Source organism: Lipophrys pholis, assembly GCF_963383615.2.
Source record: "Lipophrys pholis genome assembly, chromosome: 12".
Lineage (NCBI taxonomy): Eukaryota > Metazoa > Chordata > Actinopteri > Blenniiformes > Blenniidae > Lipophrys > Lipophrys pholis.
This window is the reverse complement of record NC_137641.1, coordinates 5,742,868-5,770,444: the sequence shown is the minus strand read 5'-3', so window position 1 is coordinate 5,770,444 and position 27,577 is coordinate 5,742,868. Positions and strand designations below refer to the sequence as shown.

The 27,577-nt window shown below is 44.7% G+C and overlaps 1 protein-coding gene across 1 annotated transcript in view; it reads right to left on the bottom strand.

Moving 5' to 3' along the window:
- The window catches only part of pcsk5a (proprotein convertase subtilisin/kexin type 5a), a gene marked incomplete at its 5' end in the record, with an annotated part of 67,760 nt that extends 43,015 nt beyond the window's left edge, over window positions 1–24,745 (bottom strand). The window contains 16 exons of the mRNA XM_080477030.1: window positions 110–212; window positions 409–454; window positions 971–1,008; window positions 1,120–1,256; window positions 8,674–8,862; window positions 12,756–12,876; window positions 13,483–13,586; window positions 13,666–13,763; window positions 15,611–15,835; window positions 15,991–16,163; window positions 16,229–16,317; window positions 17,825–17,901; window positions 18,121–18,264; window positions 18,341–18,535; window positions 21,610–21,714; window positions 24,596–24,745. Of these exons, the coding sequence (XP_080333156.1) occupies window positions 110–212; window positions 409–454; window positions 971–1,008; window positions 1,120–1,256; window positions 8,674–8,862; window positions 12,756–12,876; window positions 13,483–13,586; window positions 13,666–13,763; window positions 15,611–15,835; window positions 15,991–16,163; window positions 16,229–16,317; window positions 17,825–17,901; window positions 18,121–18,264; window positions 18,341–18,535; window positions 21,610–21,714; window positions 24,596–24,745 (1,994 nt within the window). The remainder of the gene's footprint in view (window positions 1–109; window positions 213–408; window positions 455–970; window positions 1,009–1,119; window positions 1,257–8,673; window positions 8,863–12,755; window positions 12,877–13,482; window positions 13,587–13,665; window positions 13,764–15,610; window positions 15,836–15,990; window positions 16,164–16,228; window positions 16,318–17,824; window positions 17,902–18,120; window positions 18,265–18,340; window positions 18,536–21,609; window positions 21,715–24,595) is intronic.
- Between the last annotated feature and the right edge of the window lie 2,832 nt (window positions 24,746–27,577).

Here is a 27,577-nt window from a genome sequence, read left to right as displayed (position 1 = left end):
AAACTCTTTTTCTTATCTTTAATGATCAAGCTGATGTCGCATGCAGAGTGGAGTAATAAAGACTGAAGAAGCAGCTGATGTCAGCCTGACTCTCCTCCTGAGCTCTAACCTTGTGTTGTTCTTGAACTTGAGGAAAAAGTGTGAACACGTGATGCACTGCTGCGGGCTCCGCCCCTCACAACCCTCAGCACTGCATTGTGGGTCGCAGGGTCCTGCAGAGTGACAGAACTGTCATGGCCGCCAAGAGAGTGGGAGGGAGAGAGAGAGAGAGAGAGAGAGAGAGAGAGAGAGAGAGAGAGAGAGAGAGAGAGAGAGAGAGAGAGAGAGAGAGAGAGACAGAGAGAGAGAGAGAGAGAGAGAGAGAAAGTGAGACAGAGCCACAGAGAGGCTGGACACCATGTTTCTCACCACTGTACTCCTCAGTAACTTCCTCTTTAAGTTCAACGGCCCGAACCTTCAGGCGACGGCGAGGTTCATGATCCGGGGTAGGTTTAGGGTTCGACGGGTTAAGGTTAGAGTTAGAGGGTTTAGAGATAGAGTTAGAGGGGTTAGGGTTAGAGGGGTTCGAGTTAGAAGGGTTAGAGTTAGAGTTAGAGGGGTTAGAGTTAGAGGGGCTAGGGTTAGAGGAGTTAGAGTTAGAGGGGTTAGAGTTAGAGGGGTGAGAGGGGTTAGAGTTATAGCTAGAGGGGTTCGAGTTAGAAGGGTTGGAGTTAGAGTTCGAGAGGTTAGGGTTAGAGGATTCAAAGTTAGAGGGGTTAGGGTTAGAGGAGTTAGAGTTAGAGGGGTTAGGGTTAGAGGGGTCAGAGTTAGAGGGGTTAGAGTTAGAGGGGTTAGGGTTAGAGGGGTCAGAGTTAGAGGGGTTAGAGTTAGAGGGGTTAGGGTTAGAGGGGTCAGAGTTAGAGGGGTTAGAGTTAGAGGGGTTAGGGTTAGAGGGGTCAGAGTTAGAGGGGTTAGAGTTAGGTGGTTCAGCAGTGCCGTAAATCAGCAGTGACCATTTCAGCAGCATTCCTAAGAAACAAGACGCAGGCAGATAAAAGCTTTGATGTGATCTGAGCTTCCAGATAAAGTTCCTTCCTGAAGGTTTTATATCCAGATGTTAGGAAAAGAGGAAGTCCGCACCTAGTCCGACGCCACCTCGCTTCCCAGACGGAGTATCCTGGATTTTCAAAGTCCATTCCCCGGCTGCTGGCTCCCCCCAGCAATGAGTTGTCATGAACTCCCAGTCCTGAAATCCCTGGGCGGACCTGTCCAGAGGCCTGAAGGAAACATTATGGAATCACCCAAACACTCCATCACTGACCCACTGCACGCCGGAGCGGCTTCATTCAGTCAAACGTCTTCATGCACACTGGACGTCACAACACACGTTAAACTGGATCTTAGGAAAATCAACATTTCATTCATTCATACATGCAAACTTCAAGTTTTCATTTTTGACTTGTCTTTGCAGAAATGTTGAATATTACACAGCGAACCGGGTGAAACCAACACACACCTCAATGGAAACCAACACACACACACCTTAATGGAAACCAAGACACACCTGAATGAAAACCAACACACACACCTAGAGGAGAGGAAGGGATAGAATAGACAGAGAGATAGATTCAGGATGATAGAGGAGATGAAAGGATAGAATAGATAGAGAGATAGATTCAGGATGATAGAGGAGAGGAAAGGATAGAATAGATAGAGAGATAGATTGAGGGCGAGATACAAACCTTGGAAACCCACCCTGGTTCGGGTAGTGGAGGTAGAGAGAGGAAGAGAGAGGTAGAGAGAGGTGGTGGGGGTTGATGCAGTCCTCACTGTAGCTTCAGTAAATAGAAAAGTCTTGAGTAGAACCTTAAAAGTAGAGACTGTTTCAGCCTCCCTAACTGAAACTGGGATCTGGTTCCACATCAGAGGAACCTGAAAGCTGAAAGCTCTGCCTCCATTCTACTTTTAGAAAACCTAGGAACCTCCAGTAAGCCAGCACTCTGAGAACCAAGTGTTCTTCTGGGGAGATATGGGACTAGCAGTTCTTTAAGATATGATGGAGTCTGGTGCTCCCGGCTGGCTCAGTTGGTAGAGCATGAGACTCACACTCTCTAGGTAGAGGGTTCGTGTCCCACACCGGGTGCCACCTTCCTGTGGGCTCACCGCCTACAGGAAGGTTCTTTATCAGGTGCAATGTGATCTGGGTGACTGTGCTCAGACTATCACCCCTGCGACCCAGAAACGGATAAGCGGAAGAAAATGGATGGATGGAGTCTGGTTCTTCAGAGCTTTCTAAGTTAGAAGGAGGATTTTAAATTCTCCTCTAGATTGAACAGGGAGCCAATGAAGCGAGGTTAGTATTGGAGTGATGTGATCTCTGACGCTGGTTCTTGTCAGGACTCTGGCTGCAGCATTTTGAATCACTTGAAGAATTTTGAAGCAGTTATTGTTTCACCCTGATAATAGGGAGTTACAATAGTTACTCTGGAAGTAACTAATGATGGATTACTTTTTCAGCATCACTCTGAGTCAGCATTTTTCTGATGTTGGAAATATTACGGAGGTGAAAAAAGGCAGTCCTGCAGATTTGTTTAATGTGGGAGTTGAAGGATAAATCCTGGTCTAAAAGAACTCCCAGGTTCCTCACAGTGGTACTGGAGGACAAAGTAATACCATCTAGTGGTACTAGATCTTTAGATTATTTCTCTCTCTCACATGTTTTGGGCCAAATATAATAATTTCAGTTTTATCAGAGTTCAGGAGCAGGAAATTACGGCTCATCCAACCTTTATGTCTTCAAGACAAGCTTCTGGTTTAGAACGTTGGTTATTATCCTCAGGTTTCATAGATAAATAGATTTATGCGTCATCTGCATAACAATGGAAGTTAATGGAGTGTTTTTTAATTATATTCCATACAGGAAGCATGTATAAAGTGAAAAGTATAGGACCTAAGACATAATCCTGTGGAACTCCATGTTTAACTTCAGTCTGAACTGAAGAGTCATCGTGAACATGAACGAAGTGGAACCTGACTGATAAATATGATCGGAACCAATTTAGTGTTGTACCTTTAAGCCTGATGATGAGTTCTAGTCTCTGTAATAGGATGTTATGATCAATAGTATCATTGCAGCACTGAGATCTAATAGGACCACAACAGAGACCAGTCCTGTGTCTGAGGCTACAAGAAGATCATTAGTAACTTTGACCAGAGAGTCTCTGTGCTATGATGAATCTAAACTCTGACTGGAAAGACTCAAATAGGTGATTTTTGATTAAATGGTCACATAACTGACTTGCAATCACTTTTTCTAGGATTATAGAAATAAAGCAAGGTTGGATATTGATAATCAGTAACTGAAACTACTTCCTGTAGGATTTTAGAAATAAAGGAAGGTTGGATATAGGCCTGTAACTTGCTAAGACACCTGGGTCAAGGTTGGGGTTTTTTAAGAAGAGGTTTAACAACAGCAACCTTAAATGCTTGTGGTACATAACATGTTATTAAATATATGTTAATCTGATCTAGTATTGATGTACTAATTATGGGGAAAATATCTTTAACAGTTTAGTGCAGATTGGATCTAGCAGGCAAGTTGTTGGTTTAGATGAAGCCACGATTGAGGAGAACTAAAGAAGCTCTATAGGATGGAAGCTGGATAACTGGAAATCAGGCTCCACTAACAAATCTGAAGATGTGGTTGATCGATCTGCGACTGCACTGGGCAGTGAGTCTTTAGAATTTTGTCATTAAAGAACTTTATGAAGTCATTACTCCTCAAAGTTAAAGGATATGAGGTTCGACAGAGCTGTGACTTTTGTCAGTCTGGCTATAGTACTGAAGAGAAATCTGGGATTGTACTTGTTTTCTTCTATTAAGGAGGAATAGTAGGTATTTCGGATTTTGCGAAGGGATTTTTTGTAGATTAATAAACTATCTCTCCAGGCTGTTTGAAATGCTTCTAACTGAGTTAAGTACCATTTCTTCTGTAATTTTCGTGCTGATTTCTTTAAAGTTCGCAAATGATCATTATGCCATGGAGCTGTGCTCCTCTGAGTTGTTGCTTTTATCTTCAAGGGAGCAATGGAATCAAGTGTGGAGCAAAGTAAGGCTGCTGTTCCAGCTACAATCAAGTCAGCCTGAGTGGGGCTAATGCTCATGCTAATGCTAATGATGTGACAGCTGTTTACTGCTGGATCCACGGCTGGAACTGAAGTCAATATGTAATATTGAATTGAATTTGGCTAAAGCATTGTCTGATAGATATCTCTTATATTTCAGTTTATTTTCCGGGGATATGAAGCCAGTTAATGTAAATTCAAATGATATCAGGAAGTGATCTGACAACAGAGGGTTGTGGGGAAGAACCATTAATTGATCAATGTCAATACCATAAGTGAGGAAAAGATCATGTGTGTGATTAAGATACTGAGTGGGTTCATTCACCTTCTGTGAAAATCCAATTGTGTCCAGTAATGAGCTGAATGCAATGTTAAGGCTCATTGTCAACATCTACATGAACGTTAAAGTCTCCCACTATAATGACTTTATCTGAGCTCAGTTCTAAAGTAGAGAGAAAGTCTGAGAATTCAGACAGACATTCAGAGTATGGTCCAGGAGGACGTACACTAGGACAAGTAGAAGTGCCGCTGGGTTTTCTGGTCAGAGTCATGAGATTCAGAATGAGACTTTCAAAGGATTTCTGGTTAGTTTTAGTTCTGGGATCAATAAAAAGACTATAGTTATAGATAGATACTATTACTCCTGGTACAGTTTCTCCAGGGACATGATGGTTAACATGAGTGGTGGGAGTTGCTTCATTTAGGCTGAGATATTCATCTCTTTTTAACCAGGTCTCCATGAGGGGACAGAAATCACATTAGTGATCTATTATCAAATCACTTACAAGTAAAGATTTGGACGATAGAGAACGAATATTTAATAATCTACATTGGATTGTTGTGGGATTTTGTTTACCTATGGAGGTAGTTTAGATTTTATGAGATTCCTATGATTAACTCCTTTCCTGTGGGATTCATCTTGTCTTAGATAAAATGGTGGTGGAACAGACACAGTCTCCACAGGTTTGGTTGTTAGAGGGTGAGGGGGCAACAGGAAGAAAGTTTTGTTTGGAGGACACAGATGATGATGTAGTTGACAGAAAAGGACAGTAAGGGGTGCTGGTGTTGCCAACAGTAGCCTGAGGAGTCCACGAGGAAGGACACTCGGGGGTGTGTCCATGGAATGTAAACAGTCAGTCTCGAGGGGACGAATGTACTGTATGGAGCATATTAGCAGCTAATATGTGACTCCCCAGCATGCTGGGATGAAGTCCGTCAGGAGGAAGAAGGAGGGACGGTTCCAGAACTAGTTAAAGTTTTCAACAAAACCTATATTGTGGCTTCTGCAGGCGGAAGTCAGAAACGTGTTCAGGCTCAAAATTCTACTGAACCGAGCTGAGCCTCGACCAAGTGTGGGAATGGGACCAGAGATAAAAACAGACTTTCCACAGTTTCTTCAAAACTTAAAAAGCTCATTAAAGTCCTTCTTCATCACTTCAGATTGCCGGTGGGTCGTATCATTTGCACCAACATGGACTAGAACTCGGTGGATGGACAGGGGGAAGAGAGCGTAAAAGCTCCAGGAGCTCACTAAGGATCACCAGGACTGTGGCTCCGGGGAGACAGTGTGTGATGGTGTTGAAGAAGAGGATGTTTCTGGTGATGGAATCTCCTATCATTAATGTTGTTGGGGAGAAGAGAGTACGAGGAGACGGCCGGGTAGGCTGGTTCTGTGGTGAGGCTGTGACGGTGATGGGAGCGGAGCGGAGCGGACTGCCGGAGTGTCTCATCACGGCTTCCAGCTGGAGTCTGCGGTGAGAAGCGGAGGTCTTCTGACGGGAAGCGGGTCGCTGGTCTGGCTGTCCAGAGGGAAGGGAGGTCGCTCCAGCGCTGTTACCCTCCGGCGATGAAGAAGATGCGGCTGTTGGGGGCGCAGGAGCCAGTGGAGCATAATAGTAGGACAGACTGAGTCCAGGAAGTGAGGCCGCTGCACCCGAGCGTTCCTTACGACCACGGATTACCACCCCGGACCATGGCGGCTGATTGCTGGGGGTGGAGCAGGAGGAAGAGCGAGAACAGGTGGCGGGATCCCACCAACTGTGTCCTGAAGGTCCTGAATGGTGGCGTTGAACGAGGACAGCTGTTTGGACTGGTCCACGGCTACCTCCATGAAGCTGGACAACATGGCGTCCTTCTTCTCCAGTTCTCTGGAGAGCCGTCGAGGATCATCTTTAAGGTCAGTAATCGTTTGATTAGCTATTTGGAGTAAAATATGATCCTCAGAAGACAGGCTTTATTTGGATGGTGCTTATCGAAGTAAAAAAGTAAAAAGTAAAAAAGGCGGGGGGGGTACAGAGCTGAAGGTGAGGGTGTCTGTTCGGGCTTGTAACCTCACCTCCTGCCAGATCGGCTCGGCTCTGCACCCCCCGAGTCTCAAATTATCCATTAGCCAGGAAAAAGTGTCCGAATCTCTCCTCATACTCCGTCCAGTAATCGCTCGCCTCCACGAATTCTCCAACAGTCCCAAACGTAGCCATCTGGACCGAAGATTCCCACTCATCCTTGCGAAGCTCCCTCTGGCTCCGTCCACACACCGTCAGTGTCAGTGACACGGGAAAAAAGTTTTTTCACCTTGTCGCCAAAAATAACTGGTAACTTCACCACTGAACAAGATGCACACGACACGTACTGCTGGTTGCACCAAACGATGTATCGTCACTGTTTCCTCATATAAGCAGATACAACCTTCCAAGGCGAACTCCGGCTCACACACACTCACTGCAGGGTGATCACACAGGCAAACATTTCTGTGGGCGGCGCCTCCAGAACACTTATAGACACGTCATACATCCTAACTGGGCCAACAAGGCCACCTAGTGCTTACATACATACTCTCCACCCTTAACACCTATGATTACTGTGAACATTATAACAATAACAAGCCAACTTGGTGGTCTTTCCACTAGAACGTGTGTGTGTGTGTGTGTGTGTGTGTGTGTGTGTGTGTGTGTGTGTGTGTGTGTGTGTGTGTGTGTGTGTGTGTGTGTGTGTGTGTGTGTGTGTGTGTGTGTGTGTGTGTGTGTGTGTGTGTGTGTGTGTGTGTGTGTGTGTGTGTGTGTGTGTATGTGTGTGTGTGCTTTCAGTATGATTGTGGCTCAGTGGTAGAGTCGGTTGTCCAATGACCGGTGGGTTGGCGGTTCAAATCCCACCTTATCAAAGAGTCATTGTGTTCTTGGGCAAAGCACTTTACCCACATTGCCTCGTATGAATGGTGCATGAATGCATGGTGGTCGGAGAGGCCATTGGTGCAAATTGGCAGCCAGGCCTCTGTCAGCAGCCCCAGGCTGTGGCTACAACATAGTTTAGCTTAGGTGGGACTGGTGTGAATAAATAATGGTCTCTGGACATGCTTTGAGTCAGTGGGAAAAAAGTGCTATATAAATCCAAACTGTTATCACTAAAACAAACAACAGCACCAACTAGTGGACCAACATGAGAACTACAGTGTTTTTAACGTTTCTGTTTGAAAATGCAGCAAACAAAAATTATTTTTAAATGAAGTGTTGTAAACGAGGTGTTTATTAGTTTATTAGAGTCCGAGCACTGACAGTGCATAGGACCCTATTGAAACCATAGAGATTATTATTATTATTATTATTATTATTATTATTATTATTATTATTATTATTATTTTACAGTCGTCAGGTCCGGCCAAAATTTCGATGATTTGGGGGAGTTAAACATGTAACTTGCAAAATGGCTCAACGGCGCCACCTGCAAACTTGGAAAACCGTGGCCCCAGAATCCTGGTTCACCGAGAGCTATGAAAATCGGCACACATATGTAACAGGCCAAGATGAACGAAAAATTATCTTCCAGCAATACCAAAAACTCAACAGGAAGTTGGACATTTTCCAAAAATGTACCGATTTTCCAGAGCGAACTCGTCCCCGGAGGAAACTCCAATCTACTTCAACTTGGGCTCTTTTGATAGAAAAGGGCTTGAAGAACAAAAGTTATCAAAATCTCTTGCAAAAGTTTGAGGGCATGGCCGTGACCACGCCACCGAGTTTTTTTCCGGCATGAAACAGGAAGTGCAGTGTAAATCAGCTGAACGCGGTCAGATTGACCTCTGGCTCTGGCTCTGATCACAACCAGATGATGACTCTCAGTCGTAACGCCATTTTAAGGCGTGGCAATGGTGAAGAACGCCATGGAACAGGAAGTGCAATGTAAATAGACTGAACGTGAGCAAATTGACCTCAAACTTGATATTTGCATCAGAGTCCGACCCTCATCACAACCATACAACAATTTTGACCATCAGCCATGGCGCCACCTGCTGGAAACAGGAAGTGGGGTGTACAATCTTGGATCTGGCTCTGACGTTTCGCTTGAGAGTCCATGTCTGATCACAGTCAAAAGACAGTCACAACCATCAGGCATAACACACTTGCATTAGCATACGTGCTTATTAACATATGTGCTTACATTAGCATACATGCTAATCAAATAATAATAATAATAATCAATTTTATTGCTAATGCACTTTCCAGTAAAAATCTTTTGATCATTGCAATCAAAACCCAAAACCAAGAAACGCAGTACTTGTGCCTGCAGGGTTTGTTACCTGTTGGCCAGCAGCTGCGACACGGTGCCCGAAGGCGACGTGAGCGTGATGGAAAGGTCACCGCGGCGAGGGTGGGTGACACTGACTCGTGCCACGATGTGCTCCACGTACACCACGTGGTGCCTGGCGTCGCCCGAGCAGCCCGAGGACTCGAGCGTGGCTGTGAGCGCCGAGCCCGGCCAGATGATCCTGACAGGAGACAAGGAGAAGGAAGAAATAACGGGAAGCATGGCGGGAAACAGGAAGAGAAACGACTCCCACTAAAGAGTGCAGTGAGACGGGGACAGACTAAAGAGTGATGAAAGCGGGAGGAATCAAGGGAAGCTAAGGGTGCACCAATACCATTTTGTGAAAGGAAGGATACAAGTACAAGTACTAACCTTTAGCTACTTGCCAAGAGAAAGTAGCTATATGAGTGGTAACCGTAGCTAATTACCTATACCGCAACAAAAGTACTAACATTTACCTACTTGCTGATACTGAGTACCGATATGAGTACTAATGTTTAGCTACTTGCTGATATAGTACAGATACAAGTACACTGTAACAAATTGCTCTAAATTTCTGGAGGACTTTGAACAGTATCCTACAGTATTTTATAATAATTCTAAAACACTGTTAAATATTTATCCCTCACCTAAACAGTTAAATCCGTCATTAGTAACAATAACAATAACAGTAGATAACTGGAATTTAACAGTACAAAAGAGTATTTTCTGTCAACAACCCACTGAGCAAAAAGTCCAAAACACGTCGTCTCTAGACATCCAGAAGACGTCCTCAGAGGGGCCTGAAGGAAGGTTTTATAGACGTCTTTCTTGGACGTTGTATTTACGTTTTGACTGGATGTCATATGGACGTCAATGAAAATACATTTCAAAAGAAAAAGGAAAGGTCATCAGTCTATCACAGGACACACACAGACGGTCAATTTAGCATTACCAATTACAATCACATTCAGAACCCAGAGGGAACCCATGTGCTCACAAACACCAAGAACTGGGTTTGAATCCATGATCTTCTGTCTGTAAAGTAAGAGCACTGACCAATGAGACAAGTGATAAAAACAACTGACAGTACTGATGAAACATTTACTCATGTACATAGATGTATTCAGCAGACGAAAGGTTCTCAAAGTGATGAGTTTCTCTGTGGAGTTCAATACCTTGAGACCAAAACAATAAATGGTCATAACTCAGAGATTAAACTTCTCATGCTGTCTCCTCGTGGCTGTCATGTTCTACTTCCTCATCATTTTAATGACAAATCAATAATCCTACAGGCAGTTGGACTGAACAGACAGCTTGTGACCTTTCAAGTCATTCTGGGTCTCAGATGTCCATCATTTTATTTTAATGTGTCATTTGTCAACTAGTTCTGTTGTGAAATTTGTTACAGTGTACTTATTGATTGCCATAAAGCCTAATTGACTTTACCTTAACCGCTGGATGACATCACAGGGTTAAGGAAAGGTGTTAGGAGGCTTCCTAAAGGAGTTACGTAAAGGTGTTAGGAGGTTTCCTAAAGGACTTAATGAAAGGTGTTAGGAGGCTTCCTAAAGGAGTTAAGTAAAGGTGTTAGGAGGCTTCCTAAAGGAGTTAATGAAAGGTGTTAGGAGGCTTCCTAAAGGAGTTAAGTAAAGGTGTTAGGAGGATTCCTAAAAGAGTTAAGTAAAGGTGTTAGGAGGCTTCCTAAAGGAGTTAATGAAAGGTGTTAGGAGGCTTCCTAAAGGAGTTAATGAAAGGTGTTAGGAGACTTCCTAAAGGAGTTAGTAAAAGGTGTTAGGAGGCTTCCTAAAGCAGTTAGTGAAAGGTGTTAGGAGGCTTCCTAAAGGAGTTGGTGAAAGGTGTTAGGAGGCTTCCTAAAGGAGTTAATGAAAGGTGTTAGGAGGCTTCCTAAAGGAGTTAATGAAAGGTGTTAGGAGGCTTCCTAAAGGAGTTAGTGAAAGGTGTTAGGAGGCTTTCTAAAGGAGTTAATGAAAGGTGTTAGGAGGCTTCCTAAAGGAGTTAGTAAAAGGTGTTAGGAGGCTTCCTAAAGCAGTTAGTGAAAGGTGTTAGGAGGCTTCCTAAAGGAGTTGGTGAAAGGTGTTAGGAGGCTTCCTAAAGGAGTTAGTAAAAGGTGTTAGGAGGCTTCCTAAAGCAGTTAGTGAAAGGTGTTAGGAGGCTTCCTAAAGGAGTTGGTGAAAGGTGTTAGGAGGCTTCCTAAAGGAGTTAATGAAAGGTGTTAGGAGGCTTCCTAAAGGAGTTAATGAAAGGTGTTAGGAGGCTTCCTAAAGGAGTTAGTGAAAGGTGTTAGGAGGCTTCCTAAAGGAGTTAATGAAAGGTGTTAGGAGGCTTCCTAAAGGAGTTAATGAAAGGTGTTAGGAGGCTTCCTAAAGGAGTTAATGAAAGGTGTTAGGAGGCTTCCTAACGGAGTTAGTGAAAGGTGTTAGGAGGCTTCCTAAAGGAGTTAATGAAAGGTGTTAGGAGGCTTCCTAAAGGAGTTAGTGAAAGGTGTTAGGAGGCTTCCTAAAGGAGTTAAGGAAAGGTGTTAGGAGGCTTCCTAACGGAGTTAAGGAAAGGTGTTAGGAGGCTTCCTAATGGAGTTAGTGAAAGGTGATCACAGTGGTGTGGCAGTCAGACAGCACTTTCACTTAGTGACGTCATAATAATGCGACGGCGGCTCAAGTTAGTGATGTCCGCCATTGCGGGGAAAGAACTACAAGTTTCAGGGAATGGACTACAAAAAGTTAATCTGGGTTCTAGATGATTTCAAGTTGTTCTAGGCAGATTATTGCTTTAGTAACTAACATGATCTGCTCCTTTTTCAGTCATCCTGAGTTTCCCTGACCGCTCCGATGAGCGGGTTCCTGTAATGTTGTCGCCGCAAGGAATTGTGGGGGAACATGAGCTGGTCTCCTTTGGTAAAGGAACCATCAGTGGTTCCTAGGCTACAGGAGGTTCTAAAGGAAGCATCAGTGTTTCCTAGGCTACAGGAGGTTCTAAAGGAAGCATCAGCGTTTCCTAGGCTACAGGAGGCTCTAAAGGAAGCATCAGTGTTTCCTAGGCTAAAGGAGGTTCTAAAGGAAGCATCAGTGTTTCCTAGGCTAAAGGAGGTTCTAAAGGAAGCATCAGTGGTTCCTAAGCTAAAGGAGGTTCTAAAGCAGGGGTCTCAAACTCGCGGTCCGCGGGCCAAGACGATATTCTGTGGCCCGCACCTTGCTATGAAAGAATAACATTATTGGGCTCCATGATTGGACTGGACCTCCAACGAGCGGATCGCTGCAGTGCATCATGGGAGTTTCTGTCCGTCGCGTTTTAAATGGAATTATTGGGGTTGTATTAGGTTTGTAGTGTTGGTAATGATTTGTGTTTTTGTTGCTTTGTTCATGTAGTTTGTTAATTCATCCAGTTTAGTTTGGTTTATTAGTTGTGGGTGGGCAACCAGGAGTGAAGAGGGTTTTGTGTGGGGTGTCGTCCTGCCATGCTGCTCTTGATGATGGGTAATTCTCAAATTCTCTGTATCATTTGACGGTATTAGAATCATGAGAGACTTGTGCGTTCTAATGTACTTATCAGTATTCATTCCATGTCCAACTATTTATTGGTAATAAAAGTGGAGTTGTACAAATATGTGAATTTCTTGAAAGTTAGCGCTCCACAACTCGAGAGACCAATATGTGTAGGCAAGAGAAACCTTGTTCAGAGGAGCCATTTATGATCTACATTCAATGTTCCATTCATGTTCAGGACACTTCATGTTCAGAAAAAATCATTAAAACTCTTAATAATGGCGTTTGTGGATTTTTTTGGACAACTTTTTTTGTGGAATCCCTGATGCGGCCCAGCCTCAGCCAGACTCTGCCTCCAGCGGCCCCCGGGTACATTGAGTTTGAGACCCCTGGTGTAAAGGACACAACGAGCCTCCTTTCCTTTGCTTATCATGGCCGCCACACAAAACACTTCCGGGGTGAAGGAGAAATGATCGATAAGGAGTTAGGAGGGACAATTCGGATGTACCCTATGTGTTGCTGGGGACCTTTCCGGTATCAGACTTTATCAGACGGTACATCCCGCCTGGAGGCGGAGCTTTAGCTGCGGTACCTGCTGTGCTGGGCGGTGGCCTCCTCCACACACTCGTGCTGCGAGGGAACTCGTTTCCAACGTTCGGCCTCCTTCACCATGGCGTAGGCGTCCAGCAACCCGAAGCCGTACAGGTGGCTCACTATCACACACACACACACACACACACACACACACACACACACACACACACACACACACACACACACACACACACACACACACACACACACACACACACACACACACATACACATACACACAGACAGTGCAGCTTATAAAATACTTCCTTGGGACTCGGTAGGTGTTTAGTTTATCTCATTAGCTCAAAGTTCTGAGCTCTTAGCTCTTAACTCTTAGCTCTTAACTCTTAGCTCTAAACTCTTAGCTCTTAACTCTTAGCTCTTAACTCTTAGTCCTTAACTCTTAGCTCTTAACTCTTAGCTCTAAACTCTTAGCTCTAAACTCTTAGTTCTTAACTCTTAGCTCTAAAGTCTTAGCTCTTAACTCTTAGCTCTAAACTCTTAGCTCTAAACTCTTAGCTCTTAGCTCTAAACTCTTAGCTCTTTGCTCGCTGCTTCATAGTTTCCCTAAAAAGAGCTGAAGGAACATTTACTAAAATATGCTGATCTGGCGTAACTCATCTTTGCACACGTTCTCTATTCTAATTTTCCACAGGTTTTTACCTAGAAGATGTTGTATTGTTATTCATTTTCTCCAAACTAGCCGTGCACTCCGGCGGGGTTACCTGTGTGTCCGGCGCCGTTAGCGTGCCAGTCAGGAGCCAGCAGGTGATGAGGTCTGGATGTTTGGACGATGATGTGCTGCACATCCCTCCAGGTGAGCCAGGGACTGTGGAGAGGTCGGGACAGACCGTCTCAGCAGCAGAGTACGCCCATCGATGTGAACGAAGGGATTTTGTGGGGCTTACTTTGCTTCCAAAGCGAGAGCGATGACGCCGGCGGCCACGGAGGAGGAGAAAGTCGCGGGAGGAGCCTGGCTGCAGCTCCGCCCCCGGCCCAGGGTTACCTGTACACCACCCAAAACACCTGTTATGCCATTCAAGTTCACCTTTACAACGTTCCACTAAGTCACTGGAAATAAAGCTGGTATGTTCTCAGATCCGGATCGTCTCCTATAGGTGCTGACGGTCTAACTCTAACCCCTCTATCTCTAACCCTCTAACCCTAAACCTCTAACTCTAACCCCTCTAACATTAACCCTCTAACCCTCTAACTCTAACCTGTCTAACTCTAACCCCTCTAACTCTAACCCTCTAACTCTAACCCCTCTAACCCTAAACTTCTAACTCTAACCCTCGAACTCCAACCCCTCAAACTCTAACCCCTCTAACTCTAAGCTTCTAACACTAAACCTCTAACTCTAACCCTCTAACTCTAACCTGTCTAACTCTAACCCTCTAATCCTAGCCCCTCTCACCCTAACCCCTCTAACGCTAACCCATCTAACTCTAACCCTCTAATCCGAACCCCTCTAACTCTCACCCCTCTAACTCTAACCCCTCTAACTCCAACCTCTCTAACTCTAACCCTCTAATTCTAATCCTCTAATCCTAAACCTCTAATTCTAACCCCTCTAACTCTAATCTTCTAACACCAAACCTCTAACTCTAACCCTCTAAATCAAACCTGTCTAACTCTAACCCATCTAACTCTAACCCTCTAACTCAACCCCTCTAACCCTAACCCCTCTAACGCTAAGCCTCTAACTCTAACCCTCTAACTCTAACCCATCTAACTCTAACCCTCTAATCCTAGCCCCGCTCACCCTAACCCCGCTAACGCTAACCCCTCTAACTCCAACCCCTCTAACTCTAACCCTCTAATCCTAACCCCTCTAACTCTAACCCCTCTAACTCCAACCTCTCTAACTCTCGAAGAGGTAAAGGGCCACATGGGGTTCCAGAGAAACAGGCTGCAGACGCCTGAACGACAGGACACATAAAACCAGCACCAAAAAATTAGCTACACCTCAATTTAAACAGTTATTCTAAATCCACAGTAAAAGAAACAGCACGTTTGGCATTCTACACTCGCAACGTTGATGAGGCTTGCTCCAATGAATTTGAATACCTGTGCAGTTGAGCCAGATTTGTGGCGCCATTTCAATTATTTTATGTGAATGCTGTTAATTTATGTTTCTAAGTTCGAACAGCTTGTTGGTTTGTTGCGTCAAAGCGTGGAAACGATTGTTTTCAGTATAAATTCTGTCCGCTTTTAAAGTTCTCCTTGTCCTCCTCCTGTTCTCCTCCTCCTCCTCCTCCTCCTCCTCCTCTTCACCTCGTCCTCCTGGTCTGGTCGCTCCAGAAACCTTCAGTATTCTAAGTTTCTAGCTCCTCCTTGATTTTCCTCATTTGAATATTGGATCATAGGAGCTACATTCAGAATCTGCTGTGTCTGTGTGAGCTGGACTGGACTGGCTCCGCCCACACAAGCCCATCTTGGGAAGAGGAGGAAGTACTTCCTGTTGTGGTGCCATGTGCCAGAGCAGAGCTGCCTAATTGTGGGAGGAGTCAAAGGGAGGGCCAACTTTGTTTGGGATTGGCTGAACCCCCGATGACACTATATAGGGTTTGATTTCTGATTGGCTGGTTGGAGCAACACACTTTTTAAAACCTGAAACAAGCCAGGGAGAGAGAGAACAGACTGTCTTCACTTCTGGGACGTCAGTCCAGGTATGGGGACGATTAGTACTGCTGGAGAACCTTTAGGAAGTGGATTTAGCAGAATATGACTCATATAATTGTGGTTAAAATTGTGGTTATGTGTGGTAACTGAAGTCACGTTGTGTCGCTCACTCGCACGGCACAGCTATTAAAAGGGCGTGTCTTGTATCATGTTGAAGGGGCGTCTCACTGTCTGTTCTATGTCCTCGCCGCCGGAGGCCGCCGCCAGTGTGGAGGCCGCCGCCAGTGTGGAGGCGCAGTGCTCCAGGTGCCCTGGCGGGTTTCCACTGGCCGTGCTGCTGCTGATGGAGATGGTGAAGACGCTGCCGCCATAGCCGTCGCAGGAACAATGGTCACCTCTTCGCCCTCCACTTCCTGACGCCCAGACGAAAACAGAGCCCCTCCCTTGCCGGCCCTGAGATTAATAGAGGCGGCAGACGGCGGTGATTCACTTATTAAGGATATTTACGTGTGATGAAGAGAAAAACAAAAAAGCCCTTGAAGTGAAGGAACAGCTGCCAGGAGAACGTGGCAAAAAACACAAAGGAGACTAAGCTTTCACGCGCTCACTGTTTGAACGCCGTTCTGCAAAACCAGACGAGTCAGAGGCCCCGGACCCTCCAAAGTGGCGCCGTCATCCTCTGGCCCCCAGCCAGCTAGATAGATATCGATATACTGCGGCCTGAAGCTCAGCGCCCGGGCCTCCACCACGTCCGTCACGTCTCCGTCCAGCATGCGGATCCCTGGAACGGCACAGACATAGCCTCAGAGATCGACCTCCTGAAGTCCTTCAGCCACGTGGACTCACCGCCGATCCTTGCGTTGAAAGAGACCCCGACGCCACACACAGAGTTATTTGCAGCTGCAGCAACCGTCCCGGCGCTCTGGGTCCCGTGGCTTCGCGGCAAAATAAGGAGGAGAACATCGGAACACGAGGTTAGATGCATATGTATGAGGGAGAACGCCGGGCTATTTCGGATGCATCAAAACCAGTGAGGAGACGGAATTCAGACTGAGCATTTGCATATCCATATATGCATGTCATTACTGGGAGGAAGAATAAATGTAGAGGAGGAAGTGCATTAATTAAGGCTGGAATTACTGCGATCTGGAGGGAAGCTGCTGGTGTAAGAAATCTTAAACCCTGTTTACAACATTTCAGGTGAAAAAGCATTTTTGATTCACAGCAGTTTTACATTAAGATGCCTGTTAACATGCCAGGCCACTAGAGGGTACTGTTGTTAGTTTTAGTACTGAAAGCACACACACACACACACACACACACACACACACACACACACACACACACACACACACACACACACACACACACACACACACACACACACACACACACACACACAGAGCAGAGAACAATGAGCTCTAAACATGAACACTGGGAGAACACGGACATTCTAGAGGACAGACCACCAAGTTAGATTATTACAGTGACCGTCAAAATAAAACCTCCAAGGTAGATTATTACAGTGACTGTCAAAATAAAACCTCCAAGTTGGATTGTTATTACAGTGACTGTCAAAATAAAACTGCCAAGTTGGATTGTTATTACAGTGACTGTCAAAATAAAACAACCAAGTTGGATTGTTATTATGGTGACTGTCAAAATAAAACTACCAAGTCCAATGAGAATTTGGACTGCTCTTATTGACTTTTATTGCTGTTGTTATAAGTGTTTTATATTGTTGCTTTAACTTAAACTGTTGGTTTCAGCACTTTGAGATTCACAAATGTAAATTGCAATACAAATAAAATTTACTATCATCATCATCATCATCATCATCATCATCATCATCATCATCATCATCATCATCATCATCATCATCATCATCATCATCATTATTATGGGAGTCATGACGATAGACAGGAATCAAACACAGGTTCTTGTTGAGAACCGGTTCCCACAGTTTCAATTCCTTGGAATCGTTTCCCTTCTGGATTCCAGTGGCTGTGAAAGACTTTCACCAGCACAGCAGCAGGAAACATGGCGGCCAAGCGGCAAAAACCATTGAGAGTTTGGTTCCATTTCAGGAGGAAGGACGACAACAGGCAGAAACATTTGCTCACAGCAGAGAGAACTTTGAATGAACGTCTTGTTTTGGATCGTCTCCAGAGTAAATCTCAACAGTGAGACAATCTTATCACCTCCCAACCCTGCACGTGAAACTCTGGAAGCCATGTTTGTTATTGTCCATCTACTCTACAGTAGTAGAACTAATTACCACGCCGGTGGAGTGCGGCAGCACTTCTGCATCCACATGGAGCATGGAGTATTTCCTGAGCGTTTTCCAAACGCTGGGTTTCCAGTGACCCTGAGCACTGTTGTCGTGTAAACAGAAACCAAAATGCAACCAAAGCTTGTGTTTTCACTTGGAGGTGTACTCACTATTTGGCAGCGTTGTTGGAATACTCTGGAGACGGATCTCGGTCTGGTCCGTTCACATCGTAGCTGGCAAAGGGATCCTAGGTCAGACGGAGCGCAGGGAGCAGCACACGACAGGATTTATCACACCGATCACCAAGAGCTTTATTCACCGGTCCACTTGACACGTAAGTGAATCAGACGTTTAATGTCCGTTCCAATTCTCTCAGCCGGCCTTTTCAAACCTGCAATATCTGTCTGGGCTCGGCGCTCTGACAAATTGCTCATGATTAATGGTCCTCTTGTAGCGGGGCACTTACGTAATTTGGCTTCAGGTCCGGATGCTCTCTGTCGATGCCATCACCCAGGACGGACACCACCACACCCTTCCCGGTGTAGCCCCTCCTCCAGGCCGCCGCCACCTTCATACTGGACCGACAGCCGTCCGACTCGCCGCCGCAGTGCTGTGCTCAGATATCAATGCATCATAGTTAGTAAGAATAAATCAGTAACTCTGTCTGTTTCAGAAGTGTGACTCACAGTGTGGCCGCTCCACAACGGGTCTCTGAGGTCCAGCAGGGTGCGGCCGGGCGGCTGGAGGGTGGACGGGTGGCGCCGGGGGGGCTGGAGGGTGGAGGGGCGGCGCCGGGGCGGCGCTGCAGGGAAGGACTTGTGAACGGATCCAGAGCTCTTCTTTGTTCTTCTCAGGACCTGCTGCTGCTTCAGCCACTCCACCTTCACAGGGACAACGGGCAGCCTATTACCTTCCATCATTATATAGGTTATATATACACATTATACTACGTTCCATCATTATATAGGTTATATATACATATTATATTACCTTCCATCATTATATACGTTATATATACACATTATACTACCTTCCATCATTATATACGTTATATATACACATTATACTACGTTCCATCATTATATAGGTTATATATACATATTATATTACCTTCCATCATTATATACGTTATATATACACATTATACTACCTTCCATCATTATATACGTTATACATACACATTATATTACCTTCCATCATTATATACATACATTATATATACACATTATATTACATTCCATCACTATATACATTACATATACACATCATACTACATTCCATCATTATATATGTTATATATACACATTACATTAATCATTATATACATTATATAACCTTCCATCTTTATATACATATTATATTACCTTCCATCATTATATACAATATATGTAGCGCTTTGAGATGTTTGTTGATGTGATTTAGTGCTTTACAAATAAAATTGAATTGAATATGCATTTTATATACACATTATATTACCTTCCATCATTATATATGCATTTTATATACACATTATATTACCTTCCATCTTCATTTACATTATATATAGACATTATATTATATTCCATCATTATAACATTAAACCCTTCCTATACAGTGTAGGAAATGTGTCTGTTCACATTAAACCATCAAAAATATGAAAAACACAAAGTAGATCTACTACTTGGCTTCGCGGTGTTTCGTAATACCATCAGATTAAAAGAGAATGAGACCAATTGTTGTAAAAGCCAAACCCAGCTGAGTAACATTAACACAAGCATGTAATCGGCCATTGTTGTGTGGCTGGTTGCCATGGTTACCACATGCAAGTTCATGGAGATTTGAAGTTTCACTCTTTGAAAATGGCAACTTTGTCTGGACTGAACGGCAAGTTGATTAAGAAAAAACGATCTCCGTGTGGACAAGGTCAAACATTTATATTACGACCTCCATCATTCATCCATTATCCATCATCCATCATCCATCCATCCACCATCCATCCATCCATCCATCCATGATTTCATTTATACTTTTTCCGTCCGTCCATCCATCCAACCATCCATCCATCCATCCATCCATCCATCCATCCATCCATTCCATTCATCCATCCATCCATCCATCCATCCAACCATCCATCCATCCATCCATCCATCCATGATTTCAGTTATACTTTTTCCGTCCATCCGTCCATCCATCCATCCCTCCATCCAAAGTCTAAGATTTGTCCATTTTTACATATTATTTCTGCCTCAGTCCACCACTAACCCAGTGGAGGTGATACAGTATGTAGAGCACAGGAACCCAGATACGTCTTCAAGGTGACCTGAGAGGACCAGGAGCTGTTCACAGGCCAGCAGAAGTATAATCTCTGCATTCCACCTCAAGGACCCCACATCAAGGACCCCACCTCAAGGACTCCACCTCAAGGACCCCACATCAAGGACCCCACCTCAAGGACCCCACATTAAGGAGCCCACATTAAGGACCCCACCTTAAGGACCCCACCTCCAGCACTCCACCTCAGGGACTCCCCCTCAAGGACTCAACCTCAAGGACCCCTCCTCAATGACTCCATCTCAAGGAACCCACATCAAGGACCCCACCTCAAGGACTCCCCCTCAAGGACTCCACCTCAAGGACTCCACCTCAAGGACCCCACATTAAGGAACCCACATCAAGGACCCTACCTCAAGGACCCCACCTCAAGGACTCAACCTCAAGGACCCCCCCTAAAGGACCACACATCAAAGACCCCACCTCAAGGACCCCACCTCAAGGACTCGACCTCAAGGACCCCTCCTCAAGGACTCCACCTCAAGGAACCCACATCAAGGAACCCACATCAAGGACCCCACCTCAAGGACCTCTCCTCAAGGACTCCACCTCAAGGAACCCACATCAAGGACCCAACCTCAAGGACTCCATCTCAAGGATTCCACCTCAAGGACCCTACCTCAAGGACTCTACCTCAAGGACCCCACCTCAAGGACCCTACCTCAAGGCCTTGACCCGGTTTGACTTGTGTGTTTGGAGGAATCCTTTCCATTCTACCTGAGCTCCTCTCAGTGTGGAGGAGTTTGTCCCTGATGACCCTGACCTCGCCTCACTGCCGCGAAAACTGATGTCAGATACTTCTCAAAGGTTTGGTCCATTTTCTCCTGGGACTTTTATTTTGACAGTCACCGAAATAACAATCCAACTTGGTGGTCTGTCCTCTAGAATGTCCGTGTTCTCCTGTTGTTCATGTTTAGAGCTCATTGTTCTCTGCTGCATGTGTGTGTGTGTGTGTGTGTGTGTGTGTGTGTGTGTGTGTGTGTGTGTGTGTGTGTGTGTGTGTGTGTGTGTGTGTGTGTGTGTGTGTGTGTGTGTGTGTGTGTGTGTGTGTGTGTGTGTGTGTGTGTGTAGAGCAGAGAACAATACATGTAGACATATAGATGGAGCATTTTTGAAAAGTTCTACCTTCTGAGCCATTTTCAAAAGTTGGGTTTTCATTAGCTTCGCGTACCGCCGTTATGTAAGTGGACAAAACGGAACCTTAAATGGGATTAATGAAATTTCATGATCGTAAACTTAAGAAACAGTTTTTCTGTGTTTAGCCAAACTCATTTTTAACGTGTTTCGCGGCTCCGGATAAAGTCAATTGATGAAAAGAGGCAAAGACGGACGTTGTAGTGATGAAGGTTGCAGACCTCCGTTCTCGACCAATCAAACGTTATAAATGAAGAGTCTTATCACACTTTATTGATCCAGTTTTAATTATCTGCAGCCATCTTCTTAACCAGCGTTTTATTGCTTTTCAATAACTCTGGGTGTTAACGTGAGGCCATGATGAGATATGATGTGTGTGTGTGTGTGTGTGTGTGTGTGTGTGTGTGTGTGTGTGTGTGTGTGTGTGTGTGTGTGTGTGTGTGTTTGTAAGGGAGTGCACACGCCGTTGATTAATAATCCAGCAGTCTCCCCTGATATCCCATTACTTTACCTGGGTCTCCATGGCGACGGCGGCAGTCAGCCCTTGGTTGGCCACCGCCGAGCGGTTCGTGGTGCCGCGGTGGAGGAAACTGTAAAAACTCCTCAGGTCTCCAATCTGGTGACACAGACATCAAATCCTCTGCATTAACGCGCCGTGGAAGTTGTCGGCGGAGCCGCGCGTCGCGATCCGGCTCCAAACAAGCCGCTGAATTATTCATGGCGGCGGTCGCCTGACACCTGTGATAGCTTTTCAGGCGGAGCCGCTGCACACGTTATCACGTGAAGTTTCATCTTACTTTTTAACAAACGTGTGCTCATTCAGAGATTTTCTATTTATGATGTCAAAAGGGGAAACAGCCACTCCATCTGTCTCACTGAATGAATTCGCTAGGCTCAAAAGTCCGTAACAGTTAGCGGGAGCTAGCATTAGCTGCTCAGTAATGGCACATATGGCTAAGTAACTCAGTAAAATATTCAGACACATAATATTTTTAACTCACGCTCTTCAGGAGCCTCCGTCTGGGTCACAGTCTGGTTCAAAACATTCTGGTTCAAAACAAACCATTGTATCGGTGTTTTGGATTGACTGGTTTCCCTGTTAAATGGTGACTCCCTTAAACAGAATATATTAAAATAAGACTCACAAAAGGTGCGACACGTGGAACACACACACACACACACACACACACACACACACACACACACACACACACACACACACACACACACACACACACACACACACACACACACACACACACACACACACACACAGTAACACTTGTTCTCAGTAGAGGGACTTTTACAGGCTGGATTTTGAAACTTTTAAAAAAAGGTTCAAATATGGGACGTTTCATTCCGACCAGCCGGCTGCAGCGGCCACTTGTGGACTGGATGAAGAACCACCTTAATTCAATCCCTGGTGGCTCTGCCGTGAAATTGATCCAGCAATTTTCTTTATATTTAACCTGGATGCTGTAAAGCTACTCTATCGCAGTGTTTTGGCCTTACCTGGCTCTTTGAGCTTCGTTTGACCTGCAGTGGACCAAATAGCTGCAAGTTTCATTCCAGCGCCCCTCCACAGGGAGAATGTGTGTAGTTTTATTGGTCCAGGCTCCATAAATCTGATAAATTGATCTTTAATATCTTTTTGTCCTCTTCTTCCTCTGTGGGTGTATTGATTCCCATTGATTCTGCTTTATTTGAACTCTTTGTGACCTTGATTTAAACAGCTGTTGCATCTCGCTTCTTTGGGGTTTAACTGTTCACCGATAATTAATATTATACGGTGAAGTGCAGAATGATGAAGTGACGGTGAGGAAATGTCTTGTGCTCACAGGCTTCTTCTGCACACTTCTTCAAAAGAAATGCTTTTTTTAATATACCTGGAAGCCACAGGTGTAAAACGCTGCTGCAGCGTTGGAGAGAGACTCCAGTCGATATGATTAAACTGAATATTTTACGCTGCCTCAGCTGTCATTAAGGCCTTCTTCTGAAGGATATGGCTATTACATTTGATCATAATCATCTATTACAGCTATTGTAATCATTTTCAGGAATTTTCCTCACTTCTTGAACAGAAATTAAACATTACCCGCCGTTGTCTCTTGCCAGATAGTGAATCAAAGCTTGAATGACATTTATTGCTCCCCTGCTTATATATCCCATATATACGCCGCCGCGCCGGCTGGATTCTCTGCTTATATGCAGCAGAATGGAAAGTCGACCAATCAGCTAAACGGGACTCTGTAGATTAGTCTGATTAAAACAAGCTGTTGGAGTCAGTTAATGAAGATGAGTGACGAGTTTACAGCAAATATCTTAACAAAAGTTTTTGAGTAGATCAAATACAAATGATCGAGGCGGAGCTTCTGTGGTGGAATTGTAATCTGATTAGTCCCCCAATCGGTTCTGAGTCAAGTCAGTCATTGTGTAAAATAAAACCCCAACCTGAAAGCAACTCGTGCACCAAGGCCCTATTTTACGCAACAACCTCTGGGTTTTTGTTTCAGAAAAAAAAATGTGCGTTTACACATTTTGAAAATGACACTGGTCTCCACGGACATGTCAGAATCTCTGAAAACAATGTAGTTAGCATGTTGGGCCACTAGTGGGTGCTGTTGTTTGTTTTTGTAATAAAACCACACTCTAAAAACTTATAAAACTCCCAATTCCCCCAAAATATAAACTGGGAGTCATGACACCACAGAGGAAACCTTCTTCTGCTTGGCTCTACTGAGCATGTGCAGAGGAACTCCTTACTATGGCTGTCGTACGCGCGCACAATAGCAGCATTTCAGAAAAGTTGTGTTTTCCTCGGTTTCCATGGAAACAGATTCGGAGCAATCTCAAAAAGTTGCTGTATAAATGGACACTAAAAATGCTATGCTTTTGGTATGTTTTCACTTTGACCACTAAGTGGAAGTAAACCTTCTTCATTCTTAGATTAGAGGATTTATCCCTTCATCTTGCTTTTTCAAAGGTATCGTGTTGAATTTGTTGTCTTAGTTACATTATTCTCTTCTTCTGCTTCTTAAGAAGCTGTTCATGTTTCGAGCTCATTGTCCTCTGCTGTGTGTGTGTGCGTGTGTGTGTGTGTGTGTGTGCGTGTGTGCAAAACTTTCCTGAAACAAAAACACATTTTGTCGCGTGAACGAGGCCTTGAGTCTTGACCTTGTATCCCAGGAAAGGTCATGCAGTATTGAAAATATTACTGAAATATGTCAGTTCCAGCTGAAACTATTTCACTTTTAATGCCACGTGGGACTCCTGTTATCCCAAAGATAAACTAAGAAATTGTTGTACTCATTCCCTTAAGGTTTAGACAAAAATGATTTTAATAAATGTTTATTTTCAAGAGGTTTAGAGGGACGTGCAGTATTTTCTCATATTTTCATCCTGCAGACTGACGAGAAAATGACTGTACCTTTGAAAAAAACTTTTCAGCTGATGTAAAGTGAAATTTCTGAGGCTTCTGCCTGTTGGGGTGGACTCACCTGACCCAGGTTGGTGAGTCCGTACTTCTCCGCCACCCGGTCCACAGACTCGGGATTTCCTCGGATCTTTATCGCCCACTCGTTGGTGAAAACCGTCGCTCGGCACACCTGGAGCAGAGTTCCCATCCACAGCGCGAGACGAGCCGCCATCGCCGCGGAGATCAAAGTGTTACACGCCGGTCAGACCGCGCGAACAGAGCGTCTCATAGCGGAACAGAGCGGCGGCGGACCTAGAGGACGTCTGCCGACTGCAGCGAAGTTCAGCATCCGTGGCAGGAAACACGCACCGATCTGATTACTTCAACATGGCAGCCGAAGGTCAGCTTCAGTCTGCCGACCTGGAGGCTGCTGAGCAACACGTCTGCATAATTCAACACGAAGCTGGTTTCTCCTCAGCGGCGGCTGGATAGCACACACTGCAAGTATTAAGCCCTCAAAACCCTTTGAACTGACGTCACCACGTCAGACATCAGGTGAAAATGTGAAGCGAACATCAAAACGGAAAGCTGCAACTGTTTCCACAACAACCTTTTCAAGTTAGAAAAGTAAAACTCCGTAGGGCGCCCGTTCACATGACAACGATGCTGGAAGCCACTGAAAACACAACTTGTTGACAACGGCTCCCTAAAGTGGAACTTTTGTGCTGCTACTGCACATGCACACCTCGGCCGCCGTAAACAGCTTTTCTGCACATGCTCAGTCGATGGGCAGTAAGAAGAATGTTTGACAACTTTTTGAAGGTGGTCCAACTCTGCTTTCGTACAGCGTTTTTAGGTGAAAATGGAGATTTTTTGTAATGTTTTGGAGTGTCCATTTTGGAGGTCGGAGCCACTCATAATGCCGCTTTTTGAAAACACTCACTCAGTCTGTGTGGAAACAGAAAAAACGCAAGTTGTATGTGTCCGTGTGTGTGTGTTAGTGTGTGCGCGCGTGTGTGTTTGTGTGTGTGTGTGTGTGTTTGCGTGTGCGTGTGTGTGTGTGCGCGTGTTTGTTTGTGTGTGTGTGTGTGTTTGTGTGTGCCCGTGTGTGTGTGTTTGTGTGCGTGTGTGCATGCGTGCGTGCGTGTGGGTGCGCATGTGTGTGTGCGCACGCGTGTGTGTGCGTGTGTGTGTGCGTGCGTGTGTGTGCATGTGTGTTTGTGTCTGCGTGCGTGTGCGTGTGCGTGTGTGTGTGTGTGTGTGAGGTTAACTGGTGACTTCAAAGGGTCATATTATTCAGAATCCACTCCCTAAAGGTTTTCCAACAGTAATAATCATCATAATGCAGCTCCTATGATCCAATATTCAAATGAGGAAAATCAAGGAGGAGCTAGAAACTTTGAATTCAAGGTTTCTGGACCGACCAGACCAGGAGGAGGAGATGAACTGGAGGACAGGAGAAGTTTAGGTTTCCCCTGGGTGTGAATGTGTGTGTGTGGTTGTCCCTCTCCATGCTGGACTGACCCTGTCCTCCAGTGTCATCGTTCCCACCGATATATTGAACCAAGCTTTCATGTTACGTGACTCCACATCGACAACAAAGGGAAACACACACACCTTTAGTGACGTGAGCGATCCTCTGTAATCCACACCGACGCTCTGGTGTTGTCGCTGCTTACATTGATCTAAAACACCAGACCTCCGTGTTTGCAGCAAAAAGATGTTCTTAAGTTTTAATGCTGCGATTCTCCACAGAAGAGGAAAGACTGCTAACTTGAAACGTGAGACTGTTTCTAAACTGACTGTATGTGTGACTGTTACTGTCCAGGTGTTTCCTCCTGTCGCCCCGATCGGCTCAATCTTTACTTTTGCCAACAGACGTTGGGGGTAAACGTTGTGTTTTGTCTGCATGTATGTATTTATTGATTGGGTTGTAAGTATGCATTTTACCAACTTTTCTCAAAAACTGTTAACCTGAATTCCATGAAATCTTCAGAGATGATTTATCATCATCAAGGATCAATCCATCAGATTTTAGGACTTTAACGACAAACAGTTTCTGAATAAATCCTAAAGAACAGTGAAAACGTTCCCATACAGAGAGGATGAAAGAGGCTCCTCATAGAGATCAAAGGAGATCAGCGTCTGTTGCCATGGAGACACTCCCTGCTCAGGGTTTCACAGTGATGTAGGGACCTGACAGGCTAGTTAGCTTTGATACGAGCTAATGGCTATCATGCTAGTGATGCTAATTCGGTTCAGCTAACAAATGTGGTGTTGGTGAAGGTCTGTGAAGGTAGTTGATTATGATTTTAGTGAATTGAGGCTCCAAATCTCTATTTTCTTTTTCAAAATTAGTAACAGTAAGCAATTACTAATCAGAAACAAAGTACCAGGAACTTTCTAAAGAGGTTATACGAGCCGTTCTCATGATGCTGCCAAAAGTGAAATCACATCGTGTTTGCTTTTTCATCTCAACACAACATTTTGAAGTGATAATTAAAAGCTTTTGGAGAATTTTTGATTTCCATTTATATGACATTGGTGTTCAGGGTCACTGAAAATGTAACTTTTTGAAAACAGTTCTCTAGGGTGAGGTTTTTGACAACACTCCGACTCCATGTTTACGGGTGAAGCACAACTTTTCTGAAACGCTGCTTCTGGTCCTGCTCAGCACGGTTGAAGTAACTAGTAGTTGTGCACATATGTGTGTGTGGTTTCATTACAAGAACAAACAACAGCACTAACTACTGGCCCAACATGCTGACTACATCGTGTTCAGCATTTCTGCTGTTTCCATGTCAACTGACATTGTTTTCAAAACACAAAACATTTCTGATAGCAAAACGCAAAAATGATGCGTTTTCACTTGAAATGTTGTCGTCAAAGCAGGATGTTGGAAACTGAGTCAAAATGATGTGTGAGGGAGCGAGAAACCAGGAAGTGAGGACCATGTGCACAGTATGTATCTACAAAATAAAACAGGAAGTGAAGACCATGGGCACAGTGTGTACCTACAAAATAAAACAGGAAGTGAAGACCATGTGCACAGTGTGTACCTACA